Below are 24,242 nucleotides of genomic sequence, written 5' to 3' on the forward strand. Positions count from 1 at the left end.
AATTGAGAGGCACTACAAGTATTACTGTAGAAACTGACATGCTTAAGTCTATGGACTTCCTATAGCTGCTGTTTTATCTTCATACCACCTGAGGTGAGACACTAAGAAAACGTAGCTTCCTTGTAAGAGAGTAAAGCTCATTTGCTGCTTGTACTCTACTCTGATAGTGAACTCTCATAGTCTCTATTGCCCTAAGTCTCAAGGCTTTGAAGACAAGAGCTCAAATTCGGATAAAGCAGCCATTCCCTGCAGCTGTTCCAATGTTTCTTTTCTCTGCTGTCAACTCATCTGACTTCACTCCCTCCTTTTTAAGCTTTTCAAATGGCTTTTTAAATATTCTTTTCTGGGGTTGGGTCCAAATAACTGTAATGTAAGCCAAAAATTCAGAAATTTCAAATTGGTAATATTTCTGATAAATATACCAATCGTAGACCTCATTTAAGTCATGATGGCTTTATATCTATAATCCAAGGCTTGCCTAAGAGTTATAGACCAACCTGGGTAACAGTGAACCATCTTCAAAAATGATACCTTCTGCAAATTCCCATACTTTCTGATTTCTTTTACATGCAAATATAATAAAATAGCAAGATGTTTTTAAGATTAAACTGAATTAACTTTTTCCTGTGTTTTAGGACTAACTTCCTCAGTGCCTAGAATCTGAGAAAAATGGCAAGTGTGGATAGTGATTCTAGGCATCTTATTGCTGAAGGAGACCTTGAAGTAAATCCTGGACCCATGAATATCCAGTTTGATTCATCAGATCTAAGATCGAAAAGGTAAGACTTGGTGCATCTATCTCATAGTTAAAGCTTCCAGTTACGACATAATAAGTTACAGCCATAAATCAATGGAATTGGTAATGCAATACCCATTTTCTTACAGACTTATAGATATATGTGTATATGATGATACGAACACTGTTTCCTAATTTACATAGTTTTGTATTTTGGATTAAACTCAACAGGTCTGTTTTATTCAAGTAGGATGCATTTATGAAATTGACTCAGCTATGTGTCGATTACCCACTTCATGCAAAGTAATCAGATGCTAGAGATAGAAAAGGGATAGTCTTTGCCTTTGTTGACTTTAAATGCCTGCAGATAATGTAAAATAATTTGAGATTAAATAATCTTTCAATTTATAACTGGAAACTTAAAAAAAAAAAAAGTCTCCTGGAAAAAATGTAGCAGTGAGTTCAGTAAAGTAGTCACTGGGTGGAAAGGAGCTGCAGTAAGATGCTTCTCTGCAAACATGGGGATTTGAGACTGCATCCCAGCAGCCACAGAAGCTGCATGTGAGCCCATGCACGCCTTTAAACGCCAGTATGTAGGAGGCAGAGACTGGAGGATCAGTAGGATTGGTGGCTGCCAGCCTAATCCAAAAGACATGAGTTCCAGGTCGATGAGAAGACCATTGCCTTCCTCTGGCTCCCATGCACGTGCATAGTTGTAGGCATACATACCCAAAGTGGTTACTTACAAAATAGGCAAAAATAAGATCAAAAATGATGGGACACACCTATCATCTAGCACTCAAGAGGCAGAGGCAGGAGGGTTTGGAGATTAAGGCCAATGCGGCTACCCAGTGATGCCTTGTCTATTTAAAAATAAACAAACAAACAAAACCAAGGAACTAGCAAGATGGGTTAGCAGGAAAAGGCATTTGCCTCTAAGCCTGACTTCTTGATTTAGATGCCCAGGACTCACATGATAGAGGAAGAGAACTTACTCAGTGTAAGTTGTCCTCTGACCTCCAAATATGCACAATAGCACTCGAGTGTACATACATACTGGATAAACAAATAAACATAAAAGAAATTTTAAGATAAATAGCCTTCTGGTGAGAAAATTAGCAAGAAAAATAGAAAATATACTTTAAGTAGTTTCAACAGGATTGTACAAAATCTATGGGAAAACTAAAATGTTCCTGAAAGATGTAAAATAGGATTTGCAGTATTTCATCAAACCTGAGATGCTATTGATTGTGAATTATATTTAAATTATACAAAGCTGGGCATAGTGGTGCACACCTTTAATCTCAACACTTGTGAGGTAGAGGTGGGCTGATCTCTTTGAGTTCAAAGCCAGCCTGGTCTACAGAATGGATTCTAGGACATCCAGAGCTACATAGTGAGACCCTGTCTTCAACAGAATAGGATGGATGATAGATAGATAGATAGATAGATAGATAGATAGATAGATAGAATGAAAATATACAAAAAGGGGATGGAGAGAGAGAGCTCAATGGTTAAGAGCACTGACCATTCTAGAGGACCTGGGATCTGATTCCTAGCACTTACATGGCGGCTCACAACCATCTGTATGTAATTCCAATCCCAGGAGATCTGACACCCTCTCTGGCCTCCTTCAGTACTAGGCATGAACATAACGCACAGACATTCTTTCAGACAAAAAAAAAAAAAAAAAAGATCATTTCAAAAAACTTAACACACACACAAACACAATGGGTCTATGTGATACACACACACACACACACACACACACACATATATATATATATGAAAACTGCACTTGGAATGTTTGCTTTGTATTCACTGAAAGAACTCTTGGCCATATTTGTTATTTTCAGTAATATAGACAAAGTGCATTGGTTAGCTCACGGACTTTGGACTGACAGCCAGGGAACCTGCATGGGACCGAATAGACGCTCTGAGTGTGGGTGACAGTTGTGTGGCTTGATCTGTTGGGCTGAGGGGCGGGGGAGGAGCCCTGCCAGGGGCAGCAGGACCTACCCTGGGTGCATGGAGCCTGTTCCCTATGGTACACCTTGCTCCGCCTTGATATTGGGGGCAGGGGCTTGGTCCTGCCTCAACTTGGTATGCCAGCCTTTGTTGATTCCCCAAGGGAGGCCTTTACCCCCTCTGAGGAGTGGATGGGGGGTCGAAAGGGGGAGGGGAAGGGAGGAGGGATTGCGGTTGGTATGTAAAATGAAAAATATTTTTTAAATAAAAAAAGAAAAACAGGAAAAGGGATATTGTATTATAGTATTGAAACATCACGCTTAGGAAACCTGATTCTTCTGGGTCAGTTTTCCATTTAGAGTCATCAGACAGGTGGTGTGCCCCAACCCTCCACGCCTCACCCCAACCCCAGTGCAGAACTGTCCTGTGGCCTACAGACGTGGAGACCGATGCAGCCCCTTTGAGCTTCCTGGGCAGCAGAGGCCGCCTGCAGGTTTCCACACTTGCACTGTCGTGGTTGTCCCAGAATGTATCATGGGAGGTCCTCTCACATGTGATTCCCAATCTTCCTCGGATGCTTCTTCAGTGGTTTGACTGAAAGGCCAGGGCTGACGCCAGAAATCGCCACCACTACCACCCAGTCAGCAGTGATTAAGACATGTTAAAGATTATGAGGTACCCTCATTTAGAAATGTTGAATGTGTATATTGCATACACACACACACACACATCAATATCAGTAAAATATGACATAAAGAAAGTCACTCTACTCCTGGTAATACTTTTTAAATTTTAATCTAGGGGAGAGGCTCTGTTGGTAATGTGTTTGTCACATGAACACGAGCACCTGAATTTGGACCTCCAGCACCCATGTAAAATTTAGGAGCTCTGGTGTGTCCCTGTAATCACTACACCAGGGAGACAGAGACAGGTTGACATCTGGAGGTCATTGGCTAGCTAGCTTAGCCAAATTGATGAGCTCCAGGTTCAGTGAGAGACCATCTCAAAGAAAAAAAAAAGTTAAAAGTGGAAGCAGATGAAGTAGACACACACACATACACACAGACGCACACACATGTGCACCTACAAGGAAACACACTTTAATCCACAAATGTAGTGTGATCCTGCTCCCGATTACCAGCAGGCAGCTCTGAAGTTGCTGTATCAGCAATCTTACTACTACACACACTGGTTCCCAGTGTCAAATGATGTATGTACAGGGTTGTACAAGTTGCTAACACTGAAAGCAACTAAAAATGCCTTTTCTTCCAGAACTGAAAAACTAAATTATGGCATATTCATACAATGGAATATTGTTCATCTAATACAAAGGAGTTGGCTTTAAGATATATCAAAATGGAACAACTCTTCAACTTATTTTGTTAAAGAAATAAAGGAAATGCAGAACAGTATGTATAGTATGCCCACCATTTATGTATAAATAAATCACTACATTGTGGAAAAGACAGCAGTATGTGTAAATGAAGTCTGGGGGAGCAGAGGTGACTAGAAACTGAGCAGCTCAGGTAAGGTAGTTTGGTGAATTGTGCTGGTGGGGTACGGTAGTTTGGTGAATAGAGCTGGCAGAAACCCAACACCAATCCCATTGACGCTGGCATCCCTGCCAGCAGAATCCTAGTCTAGCCAAGAGTTGCAGCCATTCCCAGCTTAGGAGATAAGAAAGATTACTGAGCACTGGTCATGATGATATTGTTACTATTTTTCATTTTCTCTCATAGCTAAAGATGGTAGTGTGAAGTTTATCACACTAGAAAATTATTCTTGCCAATAGTAGTGGCTACTAGAAGAAACAGAGAAATTCCTAATTGAGCCTTACTTGTATAACCCAATATTAGTGACTATAAGCGCTAGTAAGTGCTGACTGGATGCTAAGAGTTCTCTTGAAACTTCTAAGTTCTGTGATAAATAATTGACCACTATGACAATAAGGCATAGGTCATTAAAGTGCATTCCATTACGATAAGTTGGCTGAGTTCAGCTCCTTGACAATTTAACAGGGTAGAGTAAATGGAAATACCTTTTCTATAATGAAACTTGTCAAAAGAAGGAATCCGCTATTTTCAATCCTGGCGTAACTGGTAAGCAGGTATGAAGGAAGGCAACCACTTGTAAAAACTTAGCAGTCCATAGTGCTTTTGCTTGTGGAATAATTCCTGTTTGAGAAAGCAGAAACTGTTTGATGAGGAAAAAATGTGTACTATGAAACATAGTTTCTGCTGAGATGCTGGCTCTCCCACTCTTAGCTGTAAGTAAAACCCAGAGACACCGTAGAAGATCCCACTTAGCGATTGCAAGGGTGCTCCTGTGGGTGCTACTTTAATGCCATCCACATAGCATGTATATAGTATAATTTGAAACTTCTTAACAGTCTGTTCGCCTTTTCACACCAGGCTTCAGTTAGCCTCAGCCGTGTCTGTAAAATGAGGACAGTAAAGCGTTTGCGTTTCTAATTTACATGGCCATATATCCCAGCTAGGTCACATCTGGGAAATAGTGTGGCTGCAGGATGAGAGTTTAGATGTTATTCTATAGTTACCGTGTGTTATTTCTCTCTCTCCCACTAGGTGGCAATCAAATCTTACATTAGTTCACATAAGACTTTTAACTGCTGTAGTCTGAAGGCTTGCATGCTTATCATTTTGGTGAAGTAGGTCTAAATCAGGTAGAGGAAGGATTTTGACATTTTAGGATGCATGTCATAAGCATTTGGGTCATTTAGGGTGTGTGTATGTGTGTGTGTCCATATATGTAGGTATGTATGTATGTATTATGTATAGTATGTATATGTGTGTGTATGTAAGCAAGGCCCTCTTTTCTTCTGTGCGCCTCCTATACCCGTGTGTGTGGGTGGGGATAACCTGGGCTGGGGTAGAATAAACAGTATAAATGGAAGGCCAGAAAGGCCTAGAAGTGTCCTGTGTCCTGTGTGAGGCATTACTGAGGATTAACAGACTTTCTCCAGACTTTAGAGACTGCTTACTGGTGGAGCTGGTGTTCAGGATTGCTTACTGTTTCCCACTGCTGTCTGTGCCCTGGGGAAGCTGACCATCCCAGCCAGCTTACAAAGTTAGGAAGTGGTTGGTTTAAATTGTTGTCCAGTGCTGGGAATTGAACCCAAAGCCTTGCGTACGTTAGGCAAGCACTCTGCTATGGGTTGGTTCAGTTTTTAGCTGTGTCCTTCTCTTTGAATCTTCTCCTTTTCCCAGAGTTCGGAGCATTCATGCCACATGCCCCTCTTTGTAGCCCAGCATCACCCTTTAAGGCTTTAACCCCCTAAGGAGGTTTACTTTTCTCCTACACCTTAGTTACCAGCACTCAGTTCTTACATTCTTGTAGGGCTCTGTTGTCCACTTGCTACTAGAATGGAAAATGGTCTTTCTATTGGAGATGTAATCTATTACCTTTACATGGCTGTTTCCTGTGAATTTGAACCCCCAAGATTCTCAAAATACCAAATGCTAACCTACGGGCTCACGCTGCCGCAGACTGGTAACAACAGTAGGTGCCGGGGTGAGGCCCCGGGTAGAAGTGGCTGCTTCAAGCACGGAGCACGTCAAGACCATTGTGGCGCCTTGCTCTTTAGAGTGTCTGCCAGTCTGTGCGTTTGTGAATCAGCCTCTATCTCACCCTGCCGTGATGCCGTCACTACAGCTCGGCCTAAAATGAGAGATGGACGCTTGTGGCCCGAGGAGAGAGGAAGGCTGAAGCAGTCTCCCACCTAAGGCAAAATAAAACGTTTAGTGGGTGTTGACCCGTGGCAGTGATTGGAAGGGATTGCTTGATGCGTGGTGACTTTAGAGAACAACAACGAGCAGACTTTGGAGAGTGATAGACAGTGCTCTTAGCATGCACAAGGCCCTAGGTTTGATCTTAAACTCCCTAGACCAAAGGGGGGAGAAAGAGAGAGATTTTCCCAGGAGGGTGAGTCTGCTGAGCTCCTACGAATTACACACGAACAGCTTTAGTCGGTCAGTCTAACAGGAGAATGTGACCTCGGCTGTCGCTGCTAACGCTGCACTGTGGTGAGCTAGCTAACACACTGAATTAGTACCCTCCCCAAACCCATCTCTCCTTCCTGTTTCTCCCGCCCTCCTTCCCCTTCTTCCTTCCCCCCCCCCCTTGACCCAGCCACCTCTGTCCGTTTCCACTTCCTCCTGTTATTTCTTTCCCTAAGAGAACTCTGTCTTTGCCGAATGCTTAAAGAAAGCCTCTTGGTCTCAGTGTCAGAGGGCGACTCTGCTACTTTGTTAGATTTACTTCTAGAAACAAATTCTTTGTTTCACTGTTTTAATTATTTTTCTTCTTCTGTCTGTCCTAGATACCTTTCAAAGTGAGCCCCTTCGGGGTATGCCTGAGTTGTATCTCTTTAGACATACTGGTCCTGGGTTTGTTTACTTTTCCACTTACTGGAAAGTCTGTCCAGAGTTGTTGTACTTTCTCCTCTCTTGCTGACATTACGAAGAGTAACTTGAAGATCATGGGAGCTTTGGGGGTTTGACTGATACTCCACAGGGTCAAGTCAAAGATGCCTTGTTGGGCTAAAAGACATGAAGAGCTGAGGTACAGCCTTGGTCGGTCTGCTCAGTATTAGCCCCAGTGCATAGTCAGAAGGGATTGCTGCAGTGTACAGTCGCAAAAGCGGTGAAACCAGTGGCGATAGCAAAAGATTGCTTTTAACAAATTTAAAACCAAATGCTAATAGTGATGTACATAAGACGGGTCTGGACTTACGGAGCTAGCTTCATCTGTGAAGCCCTTGCTTTACAAACAAGAGAACCAAGTTTGATCCCCACGTAATGTGGTTGGTGCAGTGACACATGCTTATAATCCCCTCACTGTGGAGGTGGAGATCTCTGGGGTGCGCAGGCCAGCTAGCAATGAGTCCTAAGCCACTGGGAAACCCTATTCCGAGAGCAAGGTTGGGCTAAGATGGCTCAGCGGTAAAGTGCTCACTGTCAGACTGAACAGTGGATGACTCCCATCCCAGAACCTATGTGGTAGGAGAGAACTCACTCCTGGGAGTCCTTGCAAGTTACACATACACACACATGCACTCACAACACACACGCACTCACACACTCACAGACACGCACACGCACATACATGCACTCACGCAACACACACACTCACACACTCACAGACACACATGTATGCATACACACACATGCACTCATGCAACACACACACACACACTCACGCATACGCACATACACACACTCACATGCATGCACACACATGCACACACTTATGCACACACACTCACGCAACACACACTCGCACACACTTGCACACACACATACACACACTCACATACACACTGTCACACACACACATGCACATACACACTCACACTCATGCAACACATGCACGCATACTCACACACATACACGCACTCACACACACACACAATCATTTGCAAGATCCTTTTTTTTGTTTTGTTTTGTTTTGTTTTTCATTTTATCTTTGTTTATCTTGACACAATGTCAGTACATCCATTAAGGTTCTTTTTCTTTTACCATACATCTGATCTCTTATTCTTTAACATTGAGGTTTTGTTTCCTAATACCAGTATCTATTTACTCGTGGCTGTTTATTTACCTACAGTTCACATGAAGAGCAATTTATGATCTTTTCTTAAATCCCAACTCATTAGAAATGGAAAAAGGCATTGATCTTCGTTTATCTTTGAGGGCTGAGGCATCTACATATGAAAAATATATTTTATTGTTACATACCTTTATTTCCCTTTCCTATGTTAAAGTATTACTCAGCTATAAAAGCTAACAGACTTTAACCACACACAAGAATATGGATGAGTCTCACATACATAAAAAAAATACTGTTGTCAAAAGAAGTTAGACAGATGCCCAGCATCTGGTTCCAGCCTGCAATCTCACCTCTTGGGAGCTAAGAAGCAAGAGGGTTGTGAGTTCCAGACCAGCCTGGGTTACAGGAAATCCTGTCTTAAGATGTCAAACAAAGAAAACACTAGATAGACAATTATACTATGTATGATAATTATTCTGTCTTATGTAAAGTAAAAAGGAAGTAAAACCAAAATTCAGATGTTCATGTGTGTTTCTCAGACATGCACCAAAATGTTAGCAGTGCTTGTTTCCTTTATTCATTTAGTTGGTTTTGCAGTTTTTTGATTGACCCGAGCCTAGTAGGTACTAGGCAAATGCTGTACTACTGAGCAATGTCCCGAGCTCATCAGCAATTATCTCTTCAGTGATGCTTACATTATCGCAACGAGAACAAAATTAAAAGTACAGCATTCTTATACTTTAGTTCCAAACAAGATATAAAACAATAAGCTGAGCCAGGCAGTGGTGGCGCCCACCTTTAATCCCAGCTCTTGGGAGGCAGAGGCAGAGGCAGGTGGATCTCTGTGAGTTTGAGGCCAGCCTGATCTACAAAGCGAGTTACAGGACAGTCAGGGCTACACAGAGAAACCCTGTCTCAGAAACAAACAGAAAGATAAGCTGGCTTTCGTCTGAATCACCTGTGCTTGTGCAGAGTGGTGCACATGGTTTCCTTCCACCCTCCTCTCCCTTCCCCTCTTGCTTATTCTTTTGCCTGATTAGGAAAGGTTTGGGAGGAAGACCATAAGGTTTCTAGAGTAGTCCCTGGAAACATAAGGGACTACAACCCCATTGCATAGAAGCAAGCATTACCAGAACTGCCCTCTGAGCCACCTCTTCTGTGATGCTTTTAGATGAGATCACAAGTATGTACAAGTTCATGTGATCCTTGTTGATCGAAATTTACATCACACAGTAGCATGTTTGTCTGCCTCTGTGTGTGTGAGTGTGGTGAGTGTGTGAGCGTATGAGTCTGTGTGAGAGAGAGAGGGCGTGTATGAGTGTGTATGTGTGTGCATGTGTGAGTGTGTGTGTATATGTGTGTGTAGTGTGTGAGTATGAGTGTGTATGTGTGAGAGTGTATATGTGTGTGTGAGTGTGTATGTGTGAGTGTGAGAGTGTGTATGCGTCTGTCTGCATGTGTGAGTGTGTGTGAGTGTGTATATGTGTGTTAGTGTGTGAGAGTGTGTATGTGTGTGAGCATGAGTGTGTGAGTGCGTATGTGTGTATGAGTGTGTGAGTGTATATGTGTGAGTGTATGCGTGTGTTAGTGTGTGTATGTGTGAGTGTGTATGTTGTGTGAGTGTGTGAGAGTGTGAATGTGTGTGAGAGTGTGTGTATGAGTGTATTGTGAGTGTGTGTGAGTGTATGTGAGTGTGTATGAGTGTGTGAGTGTGTGAGTATGAGTGTGTGAGTGTGTATTATGAGTGTTGTGTGAGAGTGTGAGTGTGTGTGTGTTGTGTGAGAGTGTGAGTGTGTGAGAGTGTGAGTGTGTGTGAGAGTGTGAGTGTGTGTGAGTGTGTGTGAGAGTGTGAGTGTGTGTGAGAGTGTGAGTGTGTGTGTATTACTTCCCTGCCTTCCTTTTTCTATTTTCCTCCCTTTCTCTTATCATCTTTTGTACTTTATCCTTCCCATTTCCCTTTCTTCCTTCATTCCTTCCTTGGCCAACAAACATTAATTTCCTACTGTGTACCAGATGCTTTGTGCTCCCCTCTAACAAAAGCTTTAAGAACATGCTGATGCAATGGCTAAAAATACTTTTCAGAATATGTTGAGTGCATCCTGAGCCCACATTGGCAAGGACCCTGCGGGATCACAGTCCTCGGAACGCTGCTGCTGCAACTCCCATGTTTGAGCTGTGAGAATGCAAGCTGAGTGAGGCCAGGGTGTGTGCTTATAAACATCCCTAAAGGAAAGACCTGTGAATATGCTCCCTGACATAAACCTGATAATGGCTTGAGGAAGCGTCTGTTCCAGTTCTGTTCCCAAGGGGCCATGTGTGCTCAGGGAAGAGCATTTCTGGCTCTGTGAGCCTAGGGCCTCACCTTTGCCATTGTAGGGTGGAAGGTAGTACAGACACTCCATAATTGCATGAGTCTTGCCTTGTTTAAATCCAGTTTTATTTATGGTAACAGGCAATGGACCTAATTTTCTTTTTCTCCTGGGTTACTGGTCCCTGATCTAGCAGAAGGAGCTCCAGGGACTCTGGTATAAGCAGCTCCTGCTACTTCGTACTGCTGGGACCCAAGAAAATACCTATTGCTTTGTTTGTGGGGTTAAAAACTAAACTAAACTAAAATAAAATAAAGGGCCTACTCACCATAGTTTCATCCCACACCCTTAACTGTTTCTAGTAAAAACATTTTGGGACTGGAGACACAATTTGCTTGTAGAGTACTTGCCTCAAATACACACACACACATACACACATACACACATACACACACACACCATTCTAATTCACATTGCTCCTTTTATCAATCTCTAGCTCCTCCCTAAAGTTCAAACCATGGAAGCAAACCTAGAATTTTTTAAAGAGATTTATTTTTATTTTATGAGTGTTTTGGCTGCCTGTATGTATGTTTGTACAGCCACATCCATGCCTGGTGCCCATGGAAACCAGAAAAGGGGGTCAGATCCTCTGGAACTAAAGCTACATGTGGTTGTGAGCTGCCATGTGGGCCCTGGGAACTGAACCCAGGTTCTCTGGGATAACCAGTGCTATTAACCGATTAGCGACTTCTCCAGCCCCAAACTCAGGATCTTTTAACAAGCTCATCTAAAGCTTTAAACTGCTGGTCTGGAGTGGTGGCTCCACAGTTAAGGGCACTTACTGCTCCTGCAGAGGACTCAAGCTCAGTTCCCAGTACCCACGTGGTAGCTCACAACCATCCATAGTTAGTATTCAGGCGTCTGTGCTGGCCTGCCCTTGGGGTTCTGACGGGACACGCCCTCAGCTGCAGCCACTAAGAGCACCACCTGTGCACATTCTCTGTGTCCCCTTTTAAAAGGGCCCCGCCCACCTCCCATCCCTCCCTTTCTTACTCCCCTTCTCTGTCTGCGCCCCCCCCCCTTTCTCCTCTCTTCTGCGGCTTCTGTCTTGCAAGGCTAGTCTCCCCCCTCCCATTTCCCTAATTAAAAAACCCTCTGCTTGAACACTGTCACACGGTGTCTTTCTCTCACACACTGCTTTTCTTAAATTACAATACCCATAACTCCAGTTCCAGGGAATCCAACACTCTCCTCTGAACTCCATAATTACCAGGCACACTTGTGATGCACATGCATGCATAAGGCAAAACAAATAATTGCTTTCAAAATATTTAAATATTTAAAATCCTACGGGCAGAAACTAGAGCAAAAATTGATAGGTGAAGTGCCTGGTTTAAAAAAAAAAATAGCTAAACGTTTACAATACATCCTTAAGACTCTGGAGGCTGGTAGAACACATGCCAAGCATGTGTGAGATGCTGAGTTGGACCCCAGTACTGAAAAAATACCTTAGAAATCACACAAAAAAGAAATCATAGTAGGGATTATTTCTAAATATCATCTTAAAATATAATTTAACATGTTTGGATATTAAATTATTCACAATTTTATTGATATTTATTGTGTATGTGATGTATGTGTATGAGTGTACATACCGTGTTGTGCCTGTGGAGGTTAGCGGATAGCTTCGTGGGGACGGGTATCTCCTTCCACCCTTATGTGCATACAAAGGATTGAACTCAGGTTATTAGGCTTGCATAGCAAGCCCTTTACCTGACTGAGCTAAATCACTAGCCCTTGTTGACAGTTAATTAATTCAAATAGTGCTGTGGCAAGTGGTTTCAACATAAACGCTATATCATATTTTGACCTAAAAGAATCTCAGAGTACACTTATCAAAATAAGGTACCTACGTACAATGTAGGCTCTTAATACCACAAGGCAAAATTGCCTTCTAGAAAGATTATACCACTTTTCCTCCTCCTACCAGGCATGTGGAGCTCATTTCAGTATACCTTTTTTGAAAATCACTGTTTTCTTCTTCCTAAAGCATATCTTGTATTTTGCTTAGAAAACTTTGCTGCACATGAAGTTCCTTGGTAGCTACTTGAAAGAAGAGTTTCACCCTGGACCTTAGCTTCCAGCAGTATCCTGTTATTCTAGAACTGGTCTGAGGGCAGTGTCCATATACATACAGTGACCTCTGAGCAAGCTACAGTAATATTTGACATCTGAGTTGAAGATAAAACCAGCTATCAGCACCTAAGTGATCAGTTGGTGTAGAGTATTGCTAGTGGTTATCTAAGTCCATCTACCTTTCTTGAGAATCATGGTGGTTCGTGTGTGTGTGTGTGTGTGTGTGTGTGTGTGTGTGTGTGTGTGTGTATCTGTATAGGTGTTTGCATGTGTGCAGATAACTGACACCAGAGGTCTAGCTCAAGGTCTAGATCAAGTGTGTTCTTCTGCCTCTCTCCACTTTAGTTTTTTGAGGCAGGGTCTCTCACTGAACCTGAAGCTCATCAGTTAAGTCTGAATGGCTGGCCAATGAGTCTTCAGTATCTGCCTGTGCTCTTGGCACAGAAATTACAGGCTTATGCCACCACACACAACTTTTTTTTCCTTTTGGGTTTTCGAGACAGGGCTTCTCCGTATAGCTTTGATGACTCTCCTGGAATTTGCTCTGTAGACCAGGCTGGCCTTGAACTCAGAGATCCACCTGCCTCTGCCTCCTGAGTGCTTTGACTAAAGGCTTGGGAGCACCACCAACACACTGCTCACACACAACTTTTTCCATGGTGCTGGGAACCAAACTCGGGCCTTCCTGCTTGTGACAGGAACTATTTTACCCACTAAGCCATCTCCTGTCCTGGGAATTATGGTGACTTCTGAAGCTCAATGTGTAGAAGAAATGTTCTTTTAGGTTATCAATGTGTTCTGTGCTTCTATGACACTGTGGAATTTGTGCAGAGAATACATTTATTTCCTAACAGTGTGAAGGCTGCAAGTCTGAGACCAAGGCTTCAGGCCAAGGTCTAGTAAGGGTCCTCTTGCTATGTCTTCACATGGCTGGAGTTAGAGAGCATGTCGGGTAAACGCTGGTCAGAGCCTCTATTAGAAAGCCTTGACACCATTGGTGAGACAGGGGCCCATGGTTTAATTTATCATTACACGCTCCACCTGTGTGTGTGTGTGCGTGCGTGTGTGTGTGTGTGTGCGTGTGTCTGTGTGTGCGTGTGTCTGTGTCTGTGTGTGTGTGTCTGTGTGTGTGTGTGTCTGTGTGTGTGTCTGTGTCTGTGTGTGTGTGTGTCTGTGTGTGTGTGTCTGTGTGTGCATGTGTGTCTGTATCTGTGTGTGTCTGTGTGTGTGCGTGTCTGTGTCTGTGTGTGTGTGTGTCTGTGTGTGTGTCTGTGTGTGCATGTGTGTCTGTATCTGTGTGTGTCTGTGTGTGTCTGTGTGTGTGCGTGTCTGTGTCTGTATCTGTGTGTGTGTCTGTGGGTCTGTATGTGTGCGTGTGTGTGCGTGTGCATCTATGTGTGTGTGTGTGTGTGTGTGTTCAGGGAATGAACCCAAGGCCTCCCATATGCTGGGCATGTGAGTTTCATCCATTGTCTTCATTCTTTGAAACACTTTTCTCCTACTGCCCATATCTTTAAGATTCGGCTCACCTATAACTTCCTCAGGTCTAGCAATGATTTAGCTCCCTTCAGGGCTCTTTACCCCACCCCTCACGTAGACCAGGCGCCGAGTATCACACAGCCCTCCTCATTGCCCTGCTCCTGTCGGTTTCTCCCTCTGGGTCTAACCGCTCATTTCTACATCTCTGCTGGGCGTTACTATACAGCCCTTGGGGTTCTATGTTTTATTCGTTGTTTAATATCCCGCATAAATCTTAATACTTGGTTGGAACTTAAATAATATGTATTCAATAATTTTGAAAACTAATACCAATAAACTAGCGAAAGTAGAAAAGAAACTTATGGGCCCAGCCTTTGCAACTGTGTTTAAAGCTGGATTGTAGAGCGGGGTTATTGTGAGAGATGATGTTGTATGGGCTTCAGAGGAAGTGATGCCCATTGCTCACCATCATTCCCTAGGAGCAGAAGGGCTCTCTAGATTCAGTGGCCTTCGTTTGTACCTTTTCTTGACAAGCTGTCTGGTAAACATAAACTGCTCTGCCGAGCAGGTAGAAGCGGTACAGTGTGTTCGTTATTTGAATATTGTTTGTATAGCATTTCTGGAATATTTGATTGCCCTGTCATTTCTTTTTAAACAAACTACCCCAACCTGTCTGCCAGGTGTGGGAATTCCTCAACTTCATAGGGATGTGAAAAACTGGGCAGTTTCAAATCAAGATTTCCATACTGGGCACTAGCCTTCCCATGAATCATCGAGTTGTTACTTAACGTCACAGAAGCATGGCTAGGCAGTAGAAGGGTGGAGACAGACTGGAAACCAAAAGATTTTAAGGAATTTGAGGAGTAGAATCTAAAAAAGGTGTTAGTAGGAGTGCGGTTTTTTTTTTTTTTGTTTTTGTTTGTTTGTTTATAAGTGTATTAAATGGACACATGAGAACCGAATCATATTTTTAAAGATTTTATAAATTTCCCTCAGTTTTAAAATGCTTTTCTTTGGCATAACCATAACTATTTACAAGGTGAAACAAATATGCCCTCTTTGTTTTCAGTGGGTGCAGATGAAGTACATGTCAAGTGTCAAGTAACCCGGATAGGCGCAGTCAAATGAAAGTGTCAAACGAGAGCGGTCTAGTCTTTTTACCCTGAGCACTGTCCTCTGTGTAGTATTCTTCATTTTTAAAGTGTTTTAAGATCCAACTAAAGTTCTCTTCAGAAATTTGTTTTCACTTTCTCAAATGAAGCTTTAGACATGTGTTTCTCATAATTCACTGAAAATATGCTGAATTGTATATTTTTAAAGAGAATCTGTTTTGAGAAAAATCCAAAATATTTGTTTGAACAGGCACTCAACATCTCGATGAAAACGGTTGGAAAAGAAAAACTTTCAGAGTCATTCTGTTCTCAGAGTACCCGAGCCAACTACACTGGTACAGTTAACGCTTCAGTCAGGCCGGGAGCCAAGAAATCTAGCACTTTCCAGACAGCTTTTCAGCAGACCTTCAAACCAACCCAGAGGTTGATATAGATACCATTGGATTTCAGAGTAAAAAGCTACAAGAACATCCGTACCTCTTTCTACCAATATTAGACCTTTTTAGTAGCCTAAGTATCTGCCTTAAGTTAGCATCCTTGAATTTTATTAGCATTGATCCTGCATCAATGTCCTGTAGAGTGTGGACTTCCCAGTGTAGCATCTCTGCGTGCATGCGTGTGCGTGCGTGCGTGCGTGCGTGCGTGCGTGCGTGCGTGCGTGTGTGTGTGTGTGTGTGTGTGTGTGTGTGTGTGTATGCGTGCATGCGACTCCACCTTTTCTTTGGAGAAAGGGTTTCTCGTTGAACCTGGAGCTCATCCTCTGCTTAGATTGGCCAGCCAGTGAGCTCCAGGGATTTACCTGTTTCTGCCTCCTCCCCAGGACCAGGATTAAAGACATGGCCTCTGTGCTTGTCTGTGTATGCTGGAGATCTAAATTCAGTTCCTCAGACGGTGTGGCAAGCACCTTACTAACTGACCATCACCCTAGCTCCAGACATCAATATTTTTACATTGCCTTTGAGTGCCACTGAGTGTCATTGTGGGAGTAGAAATAATATATCACATCCTAACTCTTTAGAGAGAGTGGTGGTTATACCAGGCGTAAGTAAAGTACTGATTGTTTAGCCTCCTACCCGTTTATTTTTATTATATCCCCTTAAAATTTATGGATAGCACTTAATGCATTTTCCAGTATGTTGATATAGAATATGTCATGTTGATCTCTCTGCCACGTATTTGCTTTTATATGCACTCTAGCTACTGTTCACTAAATTGACTCGTTGATACCTTTATTTGGATGTTGTCATGGAGAATAAATAACAAGTGGCTCAAAGGTTCCGAGTGTCAGAAAGAAAAGACTAAACCCAACACCTACCATATCACAGCGTTTGTTAGAAAAATAGCAGCAATCAAAGTTTCGTTCACTTGGATTTTCAGTTGCACCCACAATGTTAGATCACCAGTCTCCCAAGTCAGTCACCAACCTCAGCATGTCACAAGCTCCTCTCAGGACTGGGAGTACAAAAGAGCTCTGTGAGAGCAGGACTGTCTCTCGGGGTTCGGTCGCCATTACCGTCATTATCCTTCCCGGTATATATGTGAAAGAGTGGCAGCCACAGTTTGGGACATGGTCTGAGACTTGGCAGAGGAATGCAATGCTCCGTGCAATGCTACCTTGTCTTTCCATTTGGACTGTTTATTGGTGAAAACTTAGAAGGCAAGTAAGGGACTTGGAGAAAGACAGACACTAAGGGGCTGACCGGAGACGCTGGTTGAAAGGCGGAGCCTCGGGTCATCAGCACATAGTCTGGGAGGAAAGCTCGCACATAGCAGGTGGTAGAGTATGTTAGCAAGGTCCATGGGAAGCAAGTGAGGCACAGTCTCCGTAGTGCCACGATGCTCCATTTGACTCACTGTGGACAGCCACACAGAGCAAGAGCTTGACTAGGACACCAACCAAGAAGCAGGAATTTTGTTTGTCAAAGGAAGTAACTTTGGCTTATAGAAGGAGGAGTAGAGGCTCTTCAGTAAAAGGACATTTTTGTTATAATTTCTCTGTTATGGCGCCAGAAGTATTTTAAAAGACTAATCAAAGCTGTTTCTGTCTAAGCCACACTGTTGGAGACCAACAGCTGATACATTCTGTTTTTCTTTGCTGTGTTTCCCATTAATGATTTCTTAAGCTTATTCCACTCTCTCTCTCATCTGTTCCTAAACCCCTTAAGATTCAAGTGTGTTTAAAGTTAAAGCATTATGAGACAAAAGCTGTATTCTGTGGGTAGGATAATACTTCTTTTGTGACATTTTCTTTTCCCACCAAAAGTGAGAAGTGAATGCCTTGCCTTTGTGCATCCCATTTCAAATGGAGGACAAGAAGTTATTCTCTGCAATGGCTGACTTCCAGAATTTTTGCCTGAACGTTTTTTGTCAAGTATATATTCCCTTCTTTAGGCCTTTCTATATAGAGCCTACAAACATCGTCAATGTGAATGATGTCATTCAGAGGGTTAGTGACCATGCCTCTGCTATGAACAAGCGGATTCATTACTACAGCCGGCTCACCACCTCTGCAGACAAGGCACTGGTAAGAGGCAAAGCTCCGCGGCTTGTGTAAAGTTGAGTTAAAATGAACAGTAAACACCAAAAACCAGGGCAACTCCCAGGGGTTGAACTTTTCAATGGGAATATTCCAAAGATAGCATCGTACAAAGTCAAAGTAGTAGCTAATACATGTTTCAGGCATGTTCGTTCTTATCTACCCTGGCTTAGACCGTCTTGACACTCCGTGTTGACAATAGCTTGAAGCACTCTTCTGTGTTCTCAATTTTTGCTTATCTCCGATAACAAGAGCTCTGAGGAAGACAAATTTCTTTTGAAACAACAGCTTAGATCATTGACTTACAACATAAGATTCTGGCTAGTCTGTATAATGTCTATGTTTGAAGCTACAAAGGAAAACATTTACATACATTTTCTTTAGGAATAAGAAACAAATATGCTCATACATATACCTGATTTTCCTGTTTAACATTTCCCTTTATAAATAATAAAAAAAAAATAGCCTGTGCAGACCATAGGCTATTACAGTTAATTGTTTTGTCTTATAAACACACACACACACACACACAAAATGGAAAGGGCTGCAAATACAAATAAAAGCCATAGCTTATGGATTCATGATTGCCTGAAGTATGTCTTTATTATTTTAGAATGTAAAAATGTGTAAGTAATCTGTTCCTTATAACGTGATCAGATGTGAGATACTCAGAAATTTGAAAGCTTAAAAAAAAAAAAAAGTCAATCTTAGTAGCAAAACTGACCTCTTACCTTGTCTACCAAGGGCAAGGGGTGAGTACCGCCTGACCATGGCCGTCTGATTTAACCCCATAATGGCTGTGTGAAGTAAGCACTAAAGTCTTGCCTTTGTTTGACTAGTGTCTCGTGAAATCCAGGCTGATCTCTAACCCTTTGTGTCTGAGGAGCTCCCTGCCTTCTCTCCTGGTTTCCAGACATGATACATACCTGGCTCTAAAACCTCAAGAGAAGACTTCTAAAATGTTATGTGCAGAATAACTTTTTACAATTGTTATTTTTTATTCCCTCCTTTCCTGCCCAGGACTTCACAGTAGTGTTGACTGTGACGTCCATTGTAGAATTATCTAACTCTCTCGGAGATTGGAGGTTGTTGTCTGACAGACTCTCCAAATGCTATACTCTTTAGAAACATACCTCAGAGATACCATCTGGAGCAGAATGAATAACCCTTGCCTGGACACTAAGTCAACACTGCACTGAGTTGTAACCCTTTGTTAGCTGACGTTAGTACATCTAAATGGTCACCAAACTTAATGTGATGGATCCATTTCTAATGCATTTTATAAATATCCCAAAGTCATTTTCCCTAAAAGTATGTTTTGGAGAAGAACAATCAATCATTGTCACCAAATGTTCATGGAGTAAAACCTTTTAATTTATTAAAAAAAAAAAAAAAACCACACATCTCATTCTTGTTATTCGAAGCTGGGGAGGGGAGAGTATCGTACTCGTTACAGGAGAGAGTTGTCTGTCTGCATCTCCTAGATCCTTGCTAATAAACATGTGTACCTACAGAGCAGCATTATCAGCATCGCTGAGAGCTTAGTAAAAAGGCATTGTGTGGGGCTTAGTCAGAACCAGCGAAGCATAGTCCCCATGTCAGCAAGATCCTTGTGTGTCATGGGGACATTCAGATGGAAATGCCACCCCAGACCACTGCCTCAGTGAGAGCCACATCCTCCCATGCACAATCGAGGCCCAGAGACTGGGCACAGGGCACAGGGCACAGGGCACAGGGCACAGGGCACAGGGCTAGGTGAGGTGTACATGGAGGAGGCTCATTCTTCCTCTGTGTGTACATCAGTGTGAGAACACAGCCAGAACTTTCTACCTCTCGAACATGCTCCTTGTAAGTTTTGATTGTACTTGTCTTTACCCCCAATTTGCTTTGTCGGCGATCATGGTTTCCTTCTTGATGTCTTATACTTTTTTTTTTTTTCCCCTCTTACTCTTGGCAGAAGACAAGATAATCTAGATTTTAGAGGAGTATAGGAGAAGAGAAGGAATATATATATATATATATATATATATATATATATATATATATATATTTGTCTGTGTCTCTGGGAACTAGTTTCTTCTGAAGCTACACACCACACAGAGCATTCAGGGTATTCTTTTCTACAAAGGCACTGCTAATCTCACTGCTTACATGCGAAGGCTGTGGCATGGTTGTACCGATGTCTATGCCCTTTCTTCCTAATAAGGCCGATACTCCAGCTCTTCCATGCGATAATCCAGCTCTTCCTTGCGATACTCCAGCTCTTCCTTGCGATACTCCAGCTCTTCCTTGCAATACTCCAGCTCTTCCTTGCAATACTCCAGCTCTTCCTTGCGATACTCCAGCTCTTCCTTGCGATACTCCAGCTCTTCCTTGCGATACTCCAGCTCTTCCTTGGGATACTCCAGCTCTTCCTTGCGATACTCCAGCTCTTCCTTGCAATACTCCAGCTCTTCCTTGCAATACTCCAGCTCTTCCTTGCAATACTCCAGCTCTTCCTTGAAGTCTCCCCTGGCTGTTTTACTTCCCCTGTTTATCCAGGGACGTAGAAAAGTACAGAGTTGAACACTGAATCTTATCATGCCTTCTAGTCTTGTCTAATTGTTTCACATGTCTGACTGGAATTTGAGACAGTTTGAGGCTGTTAGTTTACTCAAATAAGAAACCTAGCACAAAGTTGCAAATTTATATGTAGGTGATAGATGTTAAAAGAGTCACACTATAGTTCATACTCATCAGACTCCATGCCTTTAAGGCCCTCCTCTTCTCCAAGAACAGCCTTCAGGAGATGGACAGTTTAATCAGGGAAACAGATGGGGTTTCCCCTCCAAAATAGGAAGGTGGAGTTAAAGAAACATAGGAGGTAATATAAGAAATAAGTGTAGAAGTTACACTCTTCATCTCCTTTACGACATCCGATACTTCTCTGTTGCCTCCTTCCCTTTTGCTTATATTCTTAAATGCCCTGGCTCCTAAAATCCTTGTTTCAACACTCACTAAGTTACTTTGTGACCTGTTTCTTTTACTGAAAACAGTTAAAATTAGTCTATACTGTTTATTTACTTACTATTCATTGGCCCCTCAATAAACCTCCTTCACACAGAGTTAAGTAACACCACTAAGTTCCTGGAAAGCTCCTCACGGAAGCATGGCCTCCTCTGTGGGAGTTTTTGTTTTATTCTTTGCTTCCCTCTTTCTCTCAAGTGTGAATGATGGTTAGAGAGGAACCCTTGCCCCTTTATATCCACCACTATATTAAAAATAACTTAATTCTTTAACTGGGGATTCATAGGTTCATGACACTTATAAATATACGTAGAAGTGTCTTAAGGTATGCATGCTGGAGGATGTCTATAATCCCATGTCGCAAAGACGGGAAGATCACACACTTGAGACCGGGAAGAACGAAGGCCCAGATGAGCACTAGCCAAGCGTCTCCCTGGAGCCTGCCCACGAGGAGCCCAGCAAGCAGCGCCCCCCCACACGCTTCATGACGTCAGCCTTAGAAATGTGTCTAGTCCGTTTCTCTTTGTTCACTTACTGGTTCTGACGTTTCTTCTTTTCCCCAAGATTGCTCCAGACCACGTAGTCCCAGCTCCAGAGGAATGCTATGTGTATAGTCCTCTAGGCTCTGCCTACAAACTCCAGAGTTACACTGAAGGCTACGGTAAAAACACCAGCTTAGTAACTATGTGAGTAAAACTACTTCTTGGAGTATGAATTAAGCTGTATATGAGTGAAGAAAGCTGGTTGCTTAGTTCTGTCTTAATTAAAATATTTGAGGAGCCCGACTTCATATTTTTACTGCTATTTACTCTTTCAGTTTTATGATTTGGAATACCATGATGGGAACATCTATACTAAGTATCCCTTGGGGCATAAAACAGGTAAGATAATTTTTTAGTACACTTTAATCTGACATTTTCTTAAGATTTATTCTTTTTTTTAGTTTTACTTGTGCAAATGTGCGAGTCTTAGTGTGGGTATGTGTCCATGGAGGTCAGAGGTTAGATTCCTCTAACAGTTGGAGTTGGTGGCGGTTGTGAGCCACCAACATGAACCAGACCCAGCGCTCCAAAGGCCTGATAGTCATTCTTAACTGCTAAACCATCTCTCTAACCCCTGAATTTTTTTTTCTATACCTATAATCCCAACACTCTGGCTAAGGCGAGAGGATCATGAGTTCAAGACCAGTTTGGGCTACATAGTAAACTTTAAGCCATCCTGGTTTTGTTCCATATGGCTCCAAAATAGATAAATAACTTAAATAATAACTGAATCTTTTTACTTTATACTTTAAGTTTGGGGCTTGGGAATAAAGTCCCAGTGATAGCATGCTTTCCTAGCTTACATGAGGTCCTGAGTCCAATCACTAGCCCTGTAAAAAAAGTTTTGTTATTTGCATAAAGTCCTCTTTAAAAAGCAGATGGCACTTACATTTTTCCACTGTCGTGTTTTTATTATAATTGTTTAGGGTAACAACGTAATTGCATAGGAAGTCTTTCTTACATAGTGAAAGGAACCCAACTTTTTATCTTTCAAAAGGCGGGGTTCACCACTGGGATGTGTGTCATCGTGCTCATGGGCCTTTTGACACTCTATTGCTGCTATCGAGTGGTGAAGTCACGGAGTAAGATATGTAAGTAGAACAACACTGTTGCACCGATTAACCAACTTCTGCTGTGCACTTCTGCTGTGCGTATTCTGTGTGTGTCGTATGAGAGCGTGTGTCACAGTGCACACTTAGAAGTTAAAGGCCAGCTTGAAGGGGCCCGTTTTCTTCCACCGTGAATTCTCTGGGATTGAACTCGGAGTGTTAGAGTTGGTGGTGGCTCCCCACCCTCCTGAGCCATCTCACTGGCCCCAACCGACGACTTTCACATAGCTCTCTGCTGGCTAGCCTATTACTGAGTTTCTGGCTCCCTCTGAAATTCAGAACTGGGAGTTCTTTGGGGACTATAAATACATTTACATTAATGCCTGATGTCCTTCTAGGAATAATAAAAGTGCCATTTATAGAAATGATGTACTTTATCACTGTGTGCATGAGTGAATATGGACTTCAGACGGCTGCTGGATGGAGGTGGTTTTCTCTCCTTCTACCATTGGCCCCGGAGACTAAACTCAGCTTCTCAAGTGTGGTGACAAGTGCCTCTCCCTCTCATTTTCCCAAAAATGTTATGCTTTTAAAGCAAAGCCTTTGTCAGAATTACTAAGAACTCTGTGGTTCTTACCAATTACTGTTTACTTGTTTTGACCTACACATAGCAGACCTAAAAGCATAAAGCAGCAACAGAAAACTATCCAAGTATATGCAGCTCTTGAAGCTGTGTAAACGCATCTCCTCTACACTCTCATTTGTATAAATTCTGGGTCAGGGACTCGGGAAGATAATCTCCTTGTTGTTTTTAGGTTTGAAATGGGGTCTTGTTGGATTGCTAGGGCTAGTTTCAGTCCTGGGTAGAAATGATGTCACCCAGCCCACACCTTTACTCTCCCACGCAGCTGGACCTGTGGGCGCTCTCACACGGAAGCATCTTCTTAAGTCATTTTCACACATTTTAAACTGAGTGTGGTGGTGCGTGCCTATAGTCTCAGAATCCCAAGGTTATCCTCAACTACATAAGGAGTTCTGGGCCAGCCTAGGCTACATGAGACTCTGACACAAAAAATAAAAATAAAAAAGGAAAACACATATAAGCACTTTGGGGGCTTGACAGACATGTATTTTTCACTCCGTCTTATTAGCATGTTCCAACCAACCTCAAGTTTGCAGCCTATTTCTTTAGTTAAACCTTGTCTTAGTCACTTGGGGAGCATTGTTTAAAATCTTGGGAGAAGTCTTATTTAAAAGCCATTGAAGTTCCCATTTGAGTTTGTTTAGCCTTTGGTTTCTGCGGGTTTGGCTCTGACTGAAATGGGAAGAGCTCTTTACACACACGCAGTAAGTGTGGAACTTACATCAGTTGTGTGCGTGGGAGCATGGCCTCCCCTACACTCGTTCTGACTGTTACAGGCGACGCCTGTGCTCCTTAAACGCTCCCATGTAACAGGGTGAACTTGCATCGCTTCATTTTACAAAGTCACCAGAACCCAAATCAAAGCCCGGCAACATAAAAAGAAAAACAAACAGTTATAAAACATTATTGGATAGAATCAGTGATGTACAAAAATAATATCCTGTGTTTAAAATAGGGTTTATTCCGATGAGGTGGGAGGGATGCTCTATTAACAAACCCAACACAACTCACTACATTAACAAAATAATCCATGGTTACATCAAGAGATACACCCCAAAAGGCATTTGATGGAGGCATCTCACAACATCAGCATCCTTTTCTTAGTGAGTTCTAAGGAAGATACTCCTTTAGCAAATTAAAGACTGTTTATCCCTAACC

The 24,242-nt window shown here is 42.5% G+C and overlaps 1 protein-coding gene across 2 annotated transcripts in view; it reads left to right on the plus strand.

The window, feature by feature from the left end:
• The first annotated feature begins 643 nt into the window (after nucleotides 1-643).
• Slc38a9 (solute carrier family 38 member 9) overlaps nucleotides 644-24,242 on the plus strand; it is a 59,608-nt gene continuing 36,009 nt past the window's right edge. Inside the window, exons 1-5 of one of the 2 annotated variants that reach the window (XM_051183068.1) lie at nucleotides 644-779; nucleotides 17,700-17,832; nucleotides 21,415-21,536; nucleotides 21,668-21,731; nucleotides 22,390-22,483. In XM_051183068.1, the coding sequence (XP_051039025.1) occupies nucleotides 670-779; nucleotides 17,700-17,832; nucleotides 21,415-21,536; nucleotides 21,668-21,731; nucleotides 22,390-22,483 (523 nt within the window). In that variant the 5' untranslated portion in view covers nucleotides 644-669. Of the gene's footprint in view, nucleotides 780-17,571; nucleotides 17,833-21,414; nucleotides 21,537-21,667; nucleotides 21,732-22,389; nucleotides 22,484-24,242 lie in introns of both variants that reach the window. The other variant, XM_051183069.1, reaches the window with a different exon arrangement.

The sequence above is a fragment of the Phodopus roborovskii genome, unplaced genomic scaffold (genome assembly GCF_943737965.1).
Source record: "Phodopus roborovskii unplaced genomic scaffold, PHOROB, whole genome shotgun sequence".
Classification (NCBI taxonomy): domain Eukaryota; kingdom Metazoa; phylum Chordata; class Mammalia; order Rodentia; family Cricetidae; genus Phodopus; species Phodopus roborovskii.